This window comes from Nerophis ophidion, linkage group LG11, assembly GCF_033978795.1.
Source record: "Nerophis ophidion isolate RoL-2023_Sa linkage group LG11, RoL_Noph_v1.0, whole genome shotgun sequence".
NCBI classification, from domain to species: domain Eukaryota; kingdom Metazoa; phylum Chordata; class Actinopteri; order Syngnathiformes; family Syngnathidae; genus Nerophis; species Nerophis ophidion.
In genome coordinates, this window is record NC_084621.1 from 63,611,842 (window position 1) to 63,627,712 (window position 15,871).

At 39.8% G+C, this 15,871-nt stretch overlaps 1 protein-coding gene across 1 annotated transcript in view; it reads left to right on the plus strand.

Annotated features, from left to right (window-relative positions):
* Nucleotides 1-15,871, plus strand: part of mms22l (MMS22-like, DNA repair protein) — a 33,571-nt gene that overhangs the window by 12,951 nt on the left and 4,749 nt on the right. Inside the window, exons 13-18 of the mRNA XM_061916440.1 lie at nucleotides 2,172-2,407; nucleotides 4,199-4,415; nucleotides 6,661-6,950; nucleotides 14,682-14,863; nucleotides 15,094-15,244; nucleotides 15,460-15,599. Of these exons, the coding sequence (XP_061772424.1) occupies nucleotides 2,172-2,407; nucleotides 4,199-4,415; nucleotides 6,661-6,950; nucleotides 14,682-14,863; nucleotides 15,094-15,244; nucleotides 15,460-15,599 (1,216 nt within the window). The remainder of the gene's footprint in view (nucleotides 1-2,171; nucleotides 2,408-4,198; nucleotides 4,416-6,660; nucleotides 6,951-14,681; nucleotides 14,864-15,093; nucleotides 15,245-15,459; nucleotides 15,600-15,871) is intronic.

The following is a 15,871-nucleotide window of genomic DNA, read 5'->3' on the forward strand; positions in this document are numbered from 1 at the left end:
CGATATATATCTCAATATTTTGCCTTAGCCTTGAATTAACACTTGATGCATATGATCACACCAGTATGATGATTCTATGTGCCTTCATTAAAACATTATTGTTCATACTGCATTGATATATGCTAATTTTAAACATTCATGCAGAGAGGGAAATCACAACTAAGTAAGTTTACCAAAACTGTATTTATTAAACAGTTATTAAGCAGTAGCACAAACATTCATGTCATTTTAAAACAGAAAGTGCAAGATTGTCAGACATTCTAAAACAAGCTGTTAGTGCACTTTTGTGCATGATGTCACTAAGATGCCATATCAAAACAACACTAAATAGTGCACTTTTTGTACAGAATGCCACTACAATATTTTAAAACAAAGTGCAATTTTGTGCATGATGTCACACAAGATATTTCAAAAAACTGTAAAATAAAAATCAGCTGCATAATAGGAAATCAAATAGTGTATGTCCTTCGCTATGTGGTAGGTTCCTGCGGTCGTTATCTCCTGTTTTTGACTATTTTTTCATACGGCGTTGATCTGGAAATGGAAGACGCCAGGCTCAATTGGGTCAGTGCTGGTTGCTTTGGCATATTGTGGGTGTGGCACCGGCCGGGGATGTTGACATGTGGAGTTTCAAGCACTCTTCATTCTCTAGCGCAGGGGTCACCAACGCGGTGCCCGCGGGCACCAGGTAGCCCGTGAGGAACAGATTTGTAGCCTGCTGGTCTGTTCTAATAATAGCTTAAATAGCAGCATTTACCAGTGAGCTGCCTCTATTTTTTAAATGTTAGTTATTTACTAGCAAGCTGGTCTCGCTTTGCTCGACATTTTTAATTCTAAGAAAGACAAAACTCAAATAGAATTTGAAAATCCAAGAAAATATTTTAAAGACTTGGTCTTCACTTGTTTAAATAAATTAATTTATTTTTTTACTTTGCTTCTTATAACTTTCAGAAAGACAATTTTAGAGAAAAAATACAACCTTAAAAATGACTTTAGGATTTTTAAACACATACCTTTTTAAATTGCTTCCTCTTTTTTTCCTGACCTTTTAAATTAATGTTCAAGTATATAAATTTTTTTTTTGTAAAGAATAATAAATACATTTGAATTTAATTCTTCATTTTAGCTTCTGTTTTTTCGACAAAGAATTTTTGTGAAATATTTCTTCAAACTTATTATGATTAGAATAAAATAAAAATATTCTGGCACATCCAGAACATTTGTAGAATCAAATTTAAATCTTATTTCAAAGTCTTTTGAATTTATTTAAAAATGTTCCTTCTGGAAAATCTAGAAGAAATAATGATTTGTCTTTGTTAGAAATATAGCTTGGTCCAATTTGTTATATATTCTAACAAGGTGCAGATTGGATTTTAACCTATTTAAAACATGTCATCAAAAATATATATTTATTGTGAAAAATCATTACGATGATCAGTGTTTCCACAAAGAAATATCATTAATTATTCATAATAACATAGAGTTAAAGGTAACTCTAGAGCAAATAGGCTGTTTCTGGCAATTTATTTAAGTGTGTATCAAACTGGTAGCCCTTCGCATTAATCAGTACCAAAGAAGTAGCTCTTGGTTTCAAAAAGGTTGGTGACCCTGCTCTAGCGGGTTTCTTTTCAAATGATGGTACAAATTAGTAGTGCGCTACTTTTTGTAGAAATGCTTTTGCCGCATACTTTACATATTACGGTTGTCTGTTCAACTTCTTTCCGCTTAAAGCCAAAACACCGCCAAAATGCTGTTTTTCTTTGGAATTAATTATTCTTCCTCCATTATTCTTCCTCCGCTTGCAACACCTGCCACAGCTAACTTTACCCATGCAACTACCTCTCTGCTCGGCAAAGGCGTATGACGTTGCACGCGTTACAGTATGTGACGTATATAAGAAGGTGCGCTTGTTTTATCTCTCTGTCAGAAGGAGAGACAAGAAAGAGTGAGAAAATCCTGTAGTGTAATTCCGCAGCTAAAAGCAACTGTGTGAGAACATACTGTATACTCGAGTACTCATAAAATAGTAATTTTCTACATTGCACAGAGATAATTTTAAAGTAATTTGCTATTACGAATTTCCAGGATTTTCCATTTTATTTTCTTTTTTTTTTGATGCCTATGGTGAAGTTGTAATTTCAAAGGCACTGTGTTCTGTTGCTCCAATTTAGGGTGCCCCATTCACTGTGCCGTGGCTCGGCTTGAGTGGTCTGGGCACTTTGTGCAAGACCCCGCTGTCTCTGCTGGAGCATGTGCGCAACTGCTGTTCGCCATCCCCCCTCCACTCTGCAGGACACACCCAGTTGTACTCCTCTGCCAACTCCTTTCATATCTTCCTGCGAGTGCTGGCCCTGTGCCTGTCCCAGGACAGAGTGAGCGGAGTCCCACAGAGACAGATCAAAGGAAGGTATAGACACTTGACAGTTGACATAAACACCAAATACTGTAGATTGAATGAAGTGACTAAATAAAAAAAAAATACATCTGCCAGTCTACCAGTAAATCATATAGTATTGACTTGGGCCTCATGTTTCAACTGCCTGGTTTTCGTCATAGAGAGAATATGCATACTCTCACCTTCTCTTTCTAAAGCTGTTCCATGGTTTTAAATAGAGGTGTGAATCTTTGGGCACATCATGATTCGATTACGTTTCAGGAGCTACGATTCGATTAAAAATCGATTATTGATTCATCTTTTATTTTTATACTGTTATATTGATGTGAGTTTCTTTTAGTTTCACTAATGTTTATCACTTGCAACTTTAAAAAAATAGTGCATTTGTAATAGAAAACAGTCAAATGAATACACACATTTATTAAATTAATGTAAATGTTTGCTAAACTGGAACATAAGTGCCATAAAATAAAGTAACTGATCGGATCTCTGTGAGGTGACTCGCTGCGGTCAACCATATTTTAGAACTGTTTGCATTACTTTATTTACAATAATCAATTTGAACAATTTCCCTTGTGGATCATTAAAGTGTGTCTAATAAATTGATTATTGACATTTACTAATTAATTGATTTTATAATCGTCCATATCAAAATTGCCATGCTTTTAAAAATTTATTATTTCCCTCACCTCTAGTTTTAAAGAGGATGTGGTTTTAGGTGGCAGCCATGCGTTTCGCAAACACGTTGAAATTGAGTTGGTGATTATTTTATGTCCTAGGCCGGCTTGGTGCCAAAGTGAGGCATCCGTAGATAAGTCCGCCTAATGACTTCCCTCTGTCTGGAATGTGCTCAGTAGCATCGCAGACATGGGGGCTAATTAACTAACGAGCGTGGTGGTTAATTTGTCTTAATGAAGCTGCTGTACTTTCCAACACAAAACGAGAGGGCGCTTGCATGGTGGGGGCTGGCGAATGTGGGTGGTAGGCAGGAGCGAGACTGTGTTGGAACAGGTCCAGATCCCAATTCCCTTCCTTTCCTATTATCGCTACCGCCTCACCCCTCAGGAGGCGCTCTGTATCCCTACCATATTTCAGCTCTACTGATGGCCATACCAGTCGGATAGACTTTGGTTGACTTCTAGAACCAGGATTTTGAAACATGATTTTGAGAGGAAATGCTGTCTCAAACAGTTTTGCAGAACACATCAGTAGCTACAAAAATCTTCCTCTATTGTTGTCATGTTTTCTTCGGACGCCTTTTTTTTAATTGTCCTCTACTGTCCATTTCCTGTATGTCTGTTACACATTTTACACTTGTTTGTCTTGGGACTGCTTGCTCTTGGTGTTTTGGCCCAAGCAGCATCCCTACTCACCAGTGTAGGCTGTATTTGTGTTTATCTGTGGGTTTGGTAAGAAGGGTTCTACGGAGCTTTCTGTTATTTGTTTGTTTCTTATTAGGTGAGCAAAATGCGACTGGAAGCATGGCCGTGTGTGTTTGTGTGTTTTTATATTGATCCTTCTATGGTGTTGCAGTAAATTGGTTGGGCTGTAGTGAGGGACTAAGCGCCTACTGCTGTGTGTCTGAGTGTCTGTGACATTTAACATGATCTTTAAAGGCATTTCTCCACAGTAGCCCCAGTACCTAACAGCGTGCTGGACGGTTCTCTATTCTTATTCTCTCCCCCACTTTATTTTGCTCACACACACATCTGACAGTGTATCTAAACAAAAAATAATACAAATATTTCAACAATATTTGCTGTTTCAGCTAATGGCTAATATTGTCGTCCATTTTCATTTCAGGATTTTCTCCAAATTCTCCTCAAAGAAGATGCAGGAGCTGTCGGAGGCAGGCCTCATGAATTTCTTGCTACTCTTTTTGGTGGTTGCTCGGAAGGTTGAGTTGGAAGACGTTGCCAGTAAAATGTGTGAGCTGCTGGGCTACTTGCCATCTGACTGCCCCCCAAGACACCGCACGCTGGTGTGGAGGGCACAACTGGCACTGGTGTTGGTATTTCAGGTATGGTTTGGTCATCATTAAACAATAATCAAGTATAGCTTCTCTGCACAGTATGGATGTACACACATCCATCCATCCATCCATCCATATTTACCGCTTCTCCCTTTACGAAGTCATGAGGGGTGCTGGAGCCTATATCAGCTGCATTTGGGCGGAAGGCGGGGTACACCCTGGACAAGTCGCCAACTCATCGCAGGGCCAACACAGATAGACAGACAACATTCACATTCACACACTAGGGCCAATTTAGGGTTGCCAATCAACCTATTCCCAGGTGGTAGGTAGCCGGAGTACCCGGAGGGAGCCCACGCAATCACGGGGAGAACATGCAAACTCCACACTGTAAGATCCTGAGCCCAGTATTGAAATTAGGATCTTCGTATAGTAAGGGCACACGTACTCACCCCTGTGTGTGTGTGTGTGTGGGTGTGTGTGGGTGTGTGCATGTGTGCGTGCGTGCATATATTATATATATATATATTATATGTGTGTTTATATATATATATATATATATATGTATGTATATATTAAATGTATGTATACGGTATATATAGTATGTATATATAATATGTATGTGTATATATATTATATATGTATGTATATAATATATATACATGTATATATGTATATACACATATATATAAATATGCAATATATATATATGCAATATATATTTTCATAATATACAGTGGTACCTATATCTTACAACTAATTTGGGGTATGAGCTGTTTCTCTGCTTTTTGTCACGCTTTAAAGGGGTCCTATTATGCAAAGCCAACATTTGTTACCTATCGGTATGTGTATTTGGGATCCATATAAATCCCCAAAATTTTAAATCAAACCGTCAAGGCGTTGCAGAGATATTTATAAAGTAATGTTACCTTTCTTCATACTTCCTCCAAACAAGGCGTTTGGAATTTGCTCTGCCTTGTGAAGTTTTCTGCCCTATAACGTAGCGGATATGTCAATATTTGGTAGAAAGTCACTCAAAGATCTTTGCGTGAATCTGCCATTGTAGTCCAACACTGTAGTCAATAAGCTCTTCCTTTTTTGTCTGTCTTCTTGTTGTGGGGCAGACTGGCTCGTACATGCGCAATCATCCTCCGCTTTTGCCAATTCAAATACAAAGGAGCGTACAGTTCTAACTTGTATCCGTCAGGAGACTCAATATGGAAATGCTAAAAAAGCTCATGGCATCATGGCTGTCATGGAGAAGATGGAGCCTAAATGGAGCCACGTAAATAAGACTGCCCACAAAACTGCACATCCTGGAGAGAAAGCAGCCTAAGAAAGCAGTTGGAAGATGATCTGTAAAACATCATTCATGCAATATTTTGACCAAAGAACCACCATTACATGTTATGTAGATCCCAACGAAGTATTGTAAATGTAGAAAGAACATTTTAATATAACCCTTTTAAAGTTGTGAGCTTACAGTACATTTGAGTTACAAGCCTGCCCACCACTGGTTGAAGTAGTGACTGTCCACTGGAACTGACAAAGTTAGTGCAATGGAGAAGTAGCAGACAACACCGAGCGAATCAGATAAATAAACCATTAAAAACATGTTTTAACAGTTAGCCAACTTGGCGAGTCAGCCTGACGGCAGCACAATCACTCCGCATCACATGAATACTCTGAAGCCTCTGTTGCAATCATCCAAAAACGTTCAAAGGATGAACATTCATCAATGAAAAATGGATAAGCTGCAGATGCTGTGTTTGACGTGTTTCAGTTGGTTTTGTATAAACCTGACTCTACAAATTGGATGATGGAGCATTACCTTTGGTACACACACACACTAAAAAAACAACATATACAACAATAACCGTTCCTAGTGTTCCTAGACAGAAAAGCAGCCAGTAGCAAACTCCTACAAAAAGTCTGCTACCCAAGTTACATGCTGAATAATACTATTAGAGTTTTTCATAAAACTATTGTAGTTGTCTGTAACACATGCTATTATGTTTTTTATACAGTATTTCTTATCTAAAAGTTTGTTTTCCTTCTTAAAAGACATGTTACAATTGTGGTGTATGGGAAGGGCTAAGCACATTCTAATTATTTCATTGGGCAGGGCTGATTTTAGATACAAATGTTTAGTATTGTTTGCTGTGTGTATGTACAGTATTTGCAATATGTGGATTTGTGTGTGTGTGTACATTCTGTGTAAATGTATAAAAAAAGATTGATGTTTTAGTTATGCCATTGGTCTAGTAATCACGAGATGTAATATTTGTTTCAGGAAAGGGGCTTGGATGTAGGCCCCTTGGCTACTGGGCTGGCCTTATCTTTCAACGAGACTGCTAAGGAGTTCTACAATAAAACTACAGAGATGTCTCGTAAACTTGCCCTCTGGGGGCCCCTAGGATCATATTTGGAGGGGGTGGCGGAAGTCTTCGAAACCAGCATCAGTCTCAATCTATCGGAGGAAAAACTTCTAAATGAAGGCTTTGTGTGGTTGCTACCAGCCTGTCGTCAGTCTGAACTGAACTCTGTGCTTGGCTTTCTGCAGACTGTCCTTGCCCAGCTCAGGTAAGAGTCGTCATCTAGGTACTGTGTCTCTACAAACTCCGTTTCCATATGAGTTGGGAAATTGTGTTAGATGTAAATATAAACGGAGTACAATGATTTGCAAATCCTTTTCAACCCATATTCAGTTGAATGCACTACAAAGACAAGATATTTGATGTTAAAAACTCATATACTTTATTTTTGGTTTTTGCAAATAATAATTAACTTAGAATTTCATGAATGCAACACATGCCAAAGTAGTTGGGAAAAGGCATGTTCACCACTGTGTTACATCACCTTTTCTTTTAACAACACAATAAACGTTTGGGAACTGACGAAAGTAATCGTTGAAGCTTTGAAAGAGGAATTCTTTCCCATTCTTGTTTTAGGTAGAGCTTCAGTCGTTCAACAGTCCGGAGTCTCCACTGTCGTATTTTACGCTTCGTAATGCGCCACACGTTTTCGATGGGAGACAGGTCTGGACATCAGGTGGGCCAGGAAAGTACCCGCACTCTTTTTTTACGAAGCCACGCTGTTGTAACACGTGCTGAATGTGGCTTGGCATTGTCTCGCTGAAATAAGCAGGGGCGTCCATGAAAAAGACGCCGCTTAGATGACAGCATACTGTATGTTGTTCCCAAACCTTTATGTACCTTTCAGCATTAATGGTGCCTTCACAGATGTGTAAGTTACCCATGTCTTGGGCACTAATGCACCCCCATACCATCACTGATGCTGGCTTTTGAACTTTGCGTCGATAACCTACTCAGTGGCCTAGTGGGTAGAGTGTCCGCCCTGAGATCGGTAGGTCGTGAGTTCAAATCCCGGCCGAGTCATACCAAAGACTATAAAAATGTGACCCATTACCTCCCCGCTTGGCACTCAGCATTAAGGGTTGGAATTGGGGGTTAAATCACCAAAAATGATTCCCGTGCGCGGTACCGCTGCTGCCCACTGCTCCCCTCACCTCCCAGGGGGAGATCAAGGGTGATGGGTCAAATGCAGAGAATAATTTTGCCACATCTAGTGTGTGTGTGACAGTCATTGGTACTTTAACTTTAACTTTGTCACAGTCTGGATGGTTCGCTTCCCCTTTGGTCCGGATGACACGATGACGAATATTTCCAAAAACAATTTGAAATGTGGACCCGTCAGACCACAGAACACTCTTCCACTTTGCATCAGTCCATCTTAGATGATCCCGGGCCCAGAGAAGCCAGCGGCGTTTCTGGATGTTGTGGATAAATGGCTTTCGCTTTGCATAGTAGAGCTTTAACTTGCACTTACAGATGTAGCAACGAACTGTATTTAGTGACAGTGGTTTTGTGAAGTGTTCCTGAGCCCATGTGGTGATATGCTTTACAGATTGATGTCGGTTTTTGATACAGTTCCGTCTGAAGGATCGAAGGTCACGGTCATTCAATGTTGGTTTCCGACCATGCCGCTTACGTGGAGTGATTTCTCAAGATTCTCTGAACCTTTTTATGATATTATGGACTCTAGATGTTGAAATCCCTAAATTTCTTGCAATTGCACTTTGAGAAAGGTTGTTCTTAAACTGTTTGACTATTTGCTCACGCAGTTGTGGACGAAGGAGTGTACCTTGCCCCATCCTTTCTTGTGAAAGAGAATTTTTGGGAAGCTGTTTTTATACCGAATCATGGTACCCACCTGTTCCCAATTAGCCTGTTCACCTGTGGGATGTTCCAAATAAGTGTATGATGAGCATTCCTCAACATTATCAGTATTTATTGCCACCTTTCCCAACTTCTTTGTGACATGTTGCTGGCATCAAATTCTAAAAAGTAATGATTATTTGCACACAAAAAAAATGTTTATCAGTTTGAACATCAAATATGTTGTCTTTGTAGCATATTCAACAGACTATAGGTTGAAAATGATTTGCAAATCATTGTATTACATCTAACACAATTTCCCAACTCATATGGAAACGGGGTTTTTACATGTCTCATGTTTTTTTCCACTGGAATATATTCTTTCTCACATAGTTAACACATGCGCCTCTGTACAGACCTCTGTTGGTCTCAGGAGGACTGTCCCCTGAGTAACACTCACAAGGTGGATTCCTTAATAGTGTTACAGACTCGTGGGACCCTTCATGGCCCTCTCGTGGTCATGGGAACAGCAGCAAAGCTGGACTGCATGTTGAGAGGCTGGTCAGAAGGGCCTTGCGGCAGGTTCACCTGTGGGACACAGGCTTTAGTTACAGGAAAGTTCTCAGGTAAGGGTGAGAGCCACAGCTGAGATGCAACAGTAGCAAGAAGTGAAACTGGAGGAAGGATTCTATTCATTTATTTAGAGCACAGTTTCCAAAACTGGCTTTGTTCAAGGTATAAATTAGAGCATTTTGTTTTCAGAGCCAGGCTTACTAAAATGCAACATTTGTTACAGTAATACATGGCACAAACATATAGAAACTAACAAAGGACACATAATGCATGTATTTATTGCAACGGATAATTGTGTCCTTACTTGATGGTTTAAGCTTATTTCATTTTAATTGGGAAGTTTGGGAAAGGCTGATTTAAAATCCCTATTTAGTTTACTTTCATTTGAAGTGTATTTATTGAAAGTGGTAGATCATTTATCCAGGCACTGCATCAGAAGATTCATTATATGTGATTATTTGGTGACTAGCATGTGAGAAAACATCTGCCTTTGCTTGCACGAAAGGTAAACAAACCTCTTAAAGATGAGATGGCATGCTGATTTTTATAATTTATTAATAAATCTCAGTGGTTTGCTTTTCCCTGTGGGACCCTGTTTATGTGGATGAATTGAATTGTAGTAACATGCAAGAGTTGTGTATTAAACAGGGTTCTTATGGGTGCTTAAAAACCTTGAAAATGTTTGGATTTTAATGTTGTGTTTTCAAGGTTTGAAAAATGCTTGAATTTTGGGTGAAGTGCTTGTAAATGTTGGAAATGTTCATCATATTTCTCAGCAGTCCGACTCAATAGGCTCAAAAAAATAAAATACAAGTACATTGCTTTCCTCCTCTCTAAGGTTCTCATAGTCATCATTGTCACCGACGTCCCACTGGGTCATTATTGTCACCGACGTCCCACTGGGTCATTATTGTCACCGATGTCCCACTGGGTGTGAGTTTTCCTTGCCCTTATATGGGCCTACCGAGGATGTCGTGGTGGTTTGTGCAGCCCTTTGAGACACTAGTGATTTAGGGCTATATAAGTAAACATTGATTGATTGATTGATTTCCTTAAAAATGAAAGCTACACGTTTATCTGTTGGCTTTGCACGAGCCCTTACATTAGGTTGTTGTCATCCCGCCCCCAAAGGGACAGTGGTGCATCGCCCCATCATGCCGGGGGGTTGTCGTTTTAATGAGCATGATGTATGCATGAATTATGATACAAACAAATATGTAAACAATAGTGTTATGTCTTGTAAGGTAAGATGTCTACATGAATTATGATACAAACAAACAAGTAAACAATAATAATGAATGCAATTTATTGTAAGGAATGATGGATACATGAATTATGATACAAACAAGTAAACAATAATTGTTATTTTTTGTAAGGAATGATGTATACATGAATGATGATGATACAAACAAACAAGTAAACAATGTTTGCAAACACCAATGACATTGAATAGTCTCAAGAAACACTGCTTCATTTTCTATGCCCCTTTCAGTTAACTGGTGGTTCAATGTTACGCTTAGGTTTTAGCAGATTTTCCGTATTTTTCCAACAGGCAGCATTTGGTGACCTCAAACAACAACGTTATGGATTGATTCACACTGATTTTTAACCTTTTGAAGGGTACGAGAAAAACTTAATTTTATCTTGAAAGTCCTTAGAAAGTGCTTGAATTTGGTCATGGAAAAGGTGTACGAACCCTGATTAATTGAGCAAGATGAAGATACAGTAGTGTAACAACTGTTTTGTTTTTCTGTTGATGTTCAAAATTTCTGGTGTTTGTGAAGGCTACTCACCCACCGTATGTGTGATTGGTGGATAATGAGGAGATGTTGTGTTGGTGGTGTAGAGAGTAGGGGTGTGAGAAAAAATTGATTCGAATTTGAATCGCGATTCTCACATTGTGCGATTCAGAATCGATTCTCAATTTTAAAAAATATTTTTATTTTTATTTTTATTTTTTTATCAATCCAACAAAACAATACACAGCAAGATCATAACAATGCAATCCAATTCCAAAACTAAACCTTACCCAGCAACACTCAGAACTGCAATAAACAGCAATTAAGGAGACACAAACACGACACAGAACAAACCGAAAGTAGTGAAACGAAGGGACGGCGTGGCGCATTGGGAGAATGGCCGCGCGCAACCCGAAGGTCCCTGGTTCAATCCCCACCTAGTACCAACCTCGTCACGTCCGTTGTGTCCAGAGCAAGACACTTCACCCTTGCTCCTGATGGGTGCTGGTTAGCGCCTTGCATGGCAGCTCCCTCCATCAGTGTGTGAATGTGTGTGTGGATGGGTAAATGTGGAAGTAGTGTCAAAGCGCTTTGAGTACCTTGAAGGTAGAAAAGCGCTATACAAGTACAACCCATTTATTTAAACAAAAATGAATATTATCAACAACAGTATCAATATTAGTTATAATTTCAGCATAACAGTGATTAAAAATCTCTCATTGACATTAGCAGACATTTATAAAAATTAAAAAAAAGAACAATAGTGTCACAGAGTCTTACAATTGCATCGCATCTCATAAGCTTGACAACACACTGTGTCAAATGTTTTCACAAAGATAAAATAAGTCATATTTTTGGTTCGTTTAATAGTTCAAACAAATGTACATTATTGGAATCAGTTGATAAAACATTGTCGTTTACAATTATAAAAGCTATTTTTTAAAAATCTACTACTCTGCTAGCATGTCAGCAGACTGGGGTAGATCCTGCTGAAATCCTATGTATTGAATGAATACAGAATCGGAAAAATATCGTTTTTGAATTGAGAATCGCGTTGAATCAAAAAAATAAATTTATAATCGAACCGCGACCCTAAGAATCGATATTAAATCGAATTGTGGGACAACCAAAGATTCGCAGCCCTAGTAGAGAGCGACAAAACTGAGTACTCCTGTTGGTGTGTTAAGGCTGGCAATAATGTTGAAATTATCAAACTTTTTAGTGACACAAAATGCGGTACATTGAGAACCCATTACTTATTCACTTCACACTCACATGTAGGGTGTTAAACTGTTTGCCTCTGCCAGGATGCTGCATTACCTATAAAACATTGCTTGCACATTATCAGCTTCAAGCCTTTGTTGCAGGTGGTCAAGTCTGTAGCATTGAAATGAGGCACAGACAACACTTAGTTTTTTGGTTTGGTTACTATCTTTTACGTCAGCACTAGTGCCATTATGGAACTGAGTTTTGGTCCTAATTCCCACTTACTAATTACTCAATCTGTCAACATAAACAAGTATCAAACAATTATAGTTGTATATTATTTACAGCTGCTGCACAGCTTGAACTCTGGAGAATGGAAAAAAGAACCAGAGTCGAGCAAAGGGGCCCCTGCACTTCCCGTGGCCCAGAAAGGCGAAACCTATTTGGGTACACTACACAATGTCTCCAAGGCAGAAGCATATTAAAAAGTATTTGCTGACCAATTCACAATTACCCATTTACCTGCACTAATGGTAAATGGGTTATACTTGTATAGCGCTTTTCTCCCTCTAAAGCACTTTGACACTCCTTCCACATTCACACACACATACTCAAGGCTCCAATATTGGCATCAAATTAGAAATGAAAAAGTTGTATCATAAAACGCCTAATGTAAGTGCTTCTAAAAAATACCCTTCTGGCTAGTGGCTGCTAGGTCCATTTTTAACCTGGGTAATTTTGTTGGAGATTTTTTCCAAATTCCAGGTTATTGGAGTGAAAAAGCAAGGACCTGCCACCCTTAAGACACAAGCCTATAGGCCAACTAATGCACTGAGGGGGAAACACTAAACTTAGTCTACTCTCTTATTTCAATGTCTGGCTACACAGTATCTCGTTAACACAGTTAATTCTCTCACGTTCCTATCTCAGATCACGGAGTTGAGGGCACACATTTGCACATTAATGGCCAAGACAAGAGTAAAGGAACATAAATACCAAATGCCCTATGAAGTATAGGCCAGCCCATGCTGACCTATTAAAACAAAATGCTTTCTGTTGTTATTAAAACCCTAAATTAGGCGTGATTCTTAAATATTATTGGTATCTTTGTGACTTCTCAATTACACAATTAATTGGTAATTATGAAGACTGGTAAATTCAGCCAGTGCATCATTATACCTAGTAAAAGCCATGTGGATTCTGCCCGCATGAAGATAATTATTGTGCCAGTATCTGAGGAAGTGGTGGGTCCGAGTGTTAGCCGTTGCTGGCTGTTGCCATGGCACTTAGGCAAGAAGCCAGTCGCAAGCTTAATTCCTCAGTTGTATTCCTTTCCATGTCCCTCTGGTTTGGTAAGGTGGGGGGTGTCACGGGTTGATATAGTGGGCTGGCAGTGGCACAACCTGTTGGAACTGTTTTTGGCACAAACAATTAACTCCAATCTCCTAGGCTTAATAGAAGGCAGGCCTCCATATTGTATGAAGCGTTTTCCTTTCAGGTCATTACGACCTCTGACTTGATGGCACGCTTTTATACTTGGATAGGTTCGATCACTTTCAAAAAATAGGCATGACCTGACTCCATTCATACTGATATTTTGAAGCCAAGTATTGGACTACGAAAGGCAAAAAGTGAAATATTCAGTGTAAATTACTGAGATATGGATTTTAATATGCCGCACTGTATATGCACAATACTATATAATTGTCTGAAACAACCTGTACTGTATGTATCGTGGTGTGTTTGTCTGTACATCTAACAGTTAAGAACGATATGTTCTGTTTTCTCCAAGATGTATTTTTGAGATATGTACATCTAGGGGTGAAGGGTAAACATGGCCCATTGTGGCTTGTTGGCACGCTGCGCGTGCTTGCGTGTGTTTGTGTTTACACGTTGTAAAGAGGATCCGTGAGCACGATTTAGCGCGGCCTCTGACGATGTCTTGTACAATGAGGGCTGATGGGTGTGAAAGGCCCATTCCGCAGCAGTAACGAGGCTAATGAATTCAGAGACTAATCGATTGTCTCAGCTCTCTCTGGATTAGATGCAACCTTGCTGGAAGGGAGGAAGCAAAAATATGTGTGTGTGTTTCTGGAGTGTACAGATGGGGATAGGATAATGTGCGTGTTTATGAGGAAGGGGGTTCCTACACTTTTACTCTTGCAGCACATCTCGATCCCCGCTTCCACCCCCAGAGGAGGAGGGGACAGGAGGATCACCTCCAGCCTAAATGAGATTACAGCTCCTTCAGCTGCTTATCTGGGCTAATGCCAGCCACTGTGGGGCTGCTAGGAAGGCTGCGGCTGGGCCAGGGATGAGCCATACGAGCCAAAGTACATTGTGTGTACAGAATATCAGCAGTCGGCCGGTTCCCCCCTCTGTACCCATATTATCACCTTCTCCTTCCCTATCCTGTCCTCCACTCTGCTGCTCCACACCACAGGGCACTACAGCCCCAAGTAATCCCCCTGGAGGGAAGAAAGACAAAATACTTAAGAAGCAGTGCAAGAAGCAGTGAAGGAATAATGTTTAGAATAGAAAGTGCAGGTATGGGTGGCTGTAATCTTGCACACAAAGTTTGACTTTTGCATTTGAGAGGTTTGTTTGTGCTCTTTCAGGCGAGCACATCAACGCTGTGTCCAGCCGGGACCCACCTTGACCTGGACAACTACCAATGGCAGTGTGGTAAAGGAGCCCCACCTAGCGGTAGCAGCAGCTCTCTGGGCGCATTTCTTCCCCTTCCTCCGTAACCTACGCCTTTCTCAGACGCCTCCAACTCAGCTGGCAGATGCTGCTGCAGGTCAGGTGCACTATGATTGAAAGGAGAGTAGGCTAAAGGGAGGAAGAGATCAGGGAAGACTTAAGGCAAAATTATATTTTAATGATTTGTCAATTGATTTAATCATTTTAAATAAATCAAGGTATATTCTCTGATAGTATACAGAAAAAGAAGATAACTCATGGCTCATGCATGCACAAACTGAAACACGGTCTCCCTTATTATTCGGAATTATGATTCTATGTCCTCAGGCTTCACACTTCTGGCCTTGGAGCTGCCTGCCTCCGCTCCTCAGGACCTTCAACCTAATCCAGTTCAGTCAATCTTGCAATGCTTTGGCTGGGATGACATGGTTCACCCACTTCTTGTCACACGCTACCTACCACATCTGCTTCAAAACAGGTACATCTAATATTCAGGAGCTGCCACTGTGACTGTATAGCTTTAACACAAAGCTTGCGCTTTGTCTTCCTCCTGGTTGGGTAAAATATCTGTCAGAAACAGGAATGGGATAAAAACAACCTGTTGTTCGGCAGTCTGCAATTCATCATTTAATGTATTTTCAAACAAACTGCAAGTATTTAACCTTAATAGATGATTGCTGTGTCTTTTTTCAGTGAGCTGCTGTCCTCACTTACCAGAAACTGTAGTACCACTGTGTCAGCTTCTGCACAATGTCTGTCAGTGAGGGCCTGGTTCCGGTGTGTTCTACAGCAGCAACTTCACAAGTGCCCTGATGGATCTGATAGCAGAGCAGGTGATACCATTGTACACCATGAATGAGATCATGACTCCATTTATTATTTTGATTTGAGCATTCTCAATTTGCCCTGTGATTGACTGATAGCGGTCAATCGAGGATCGACCCCAGCTTCCAGAAACAGTTACCCCAAAGTGTTATAGAGCAAATTACCATGAATGAATTCATGAATTTTTGTATAACTGCAAAAATTTCCTGAACCATTAACTGGTCTTTAAATCTTAAAATAACTCTTGAAATTTGCATGTTATTGTAATCCATCAAGAGAC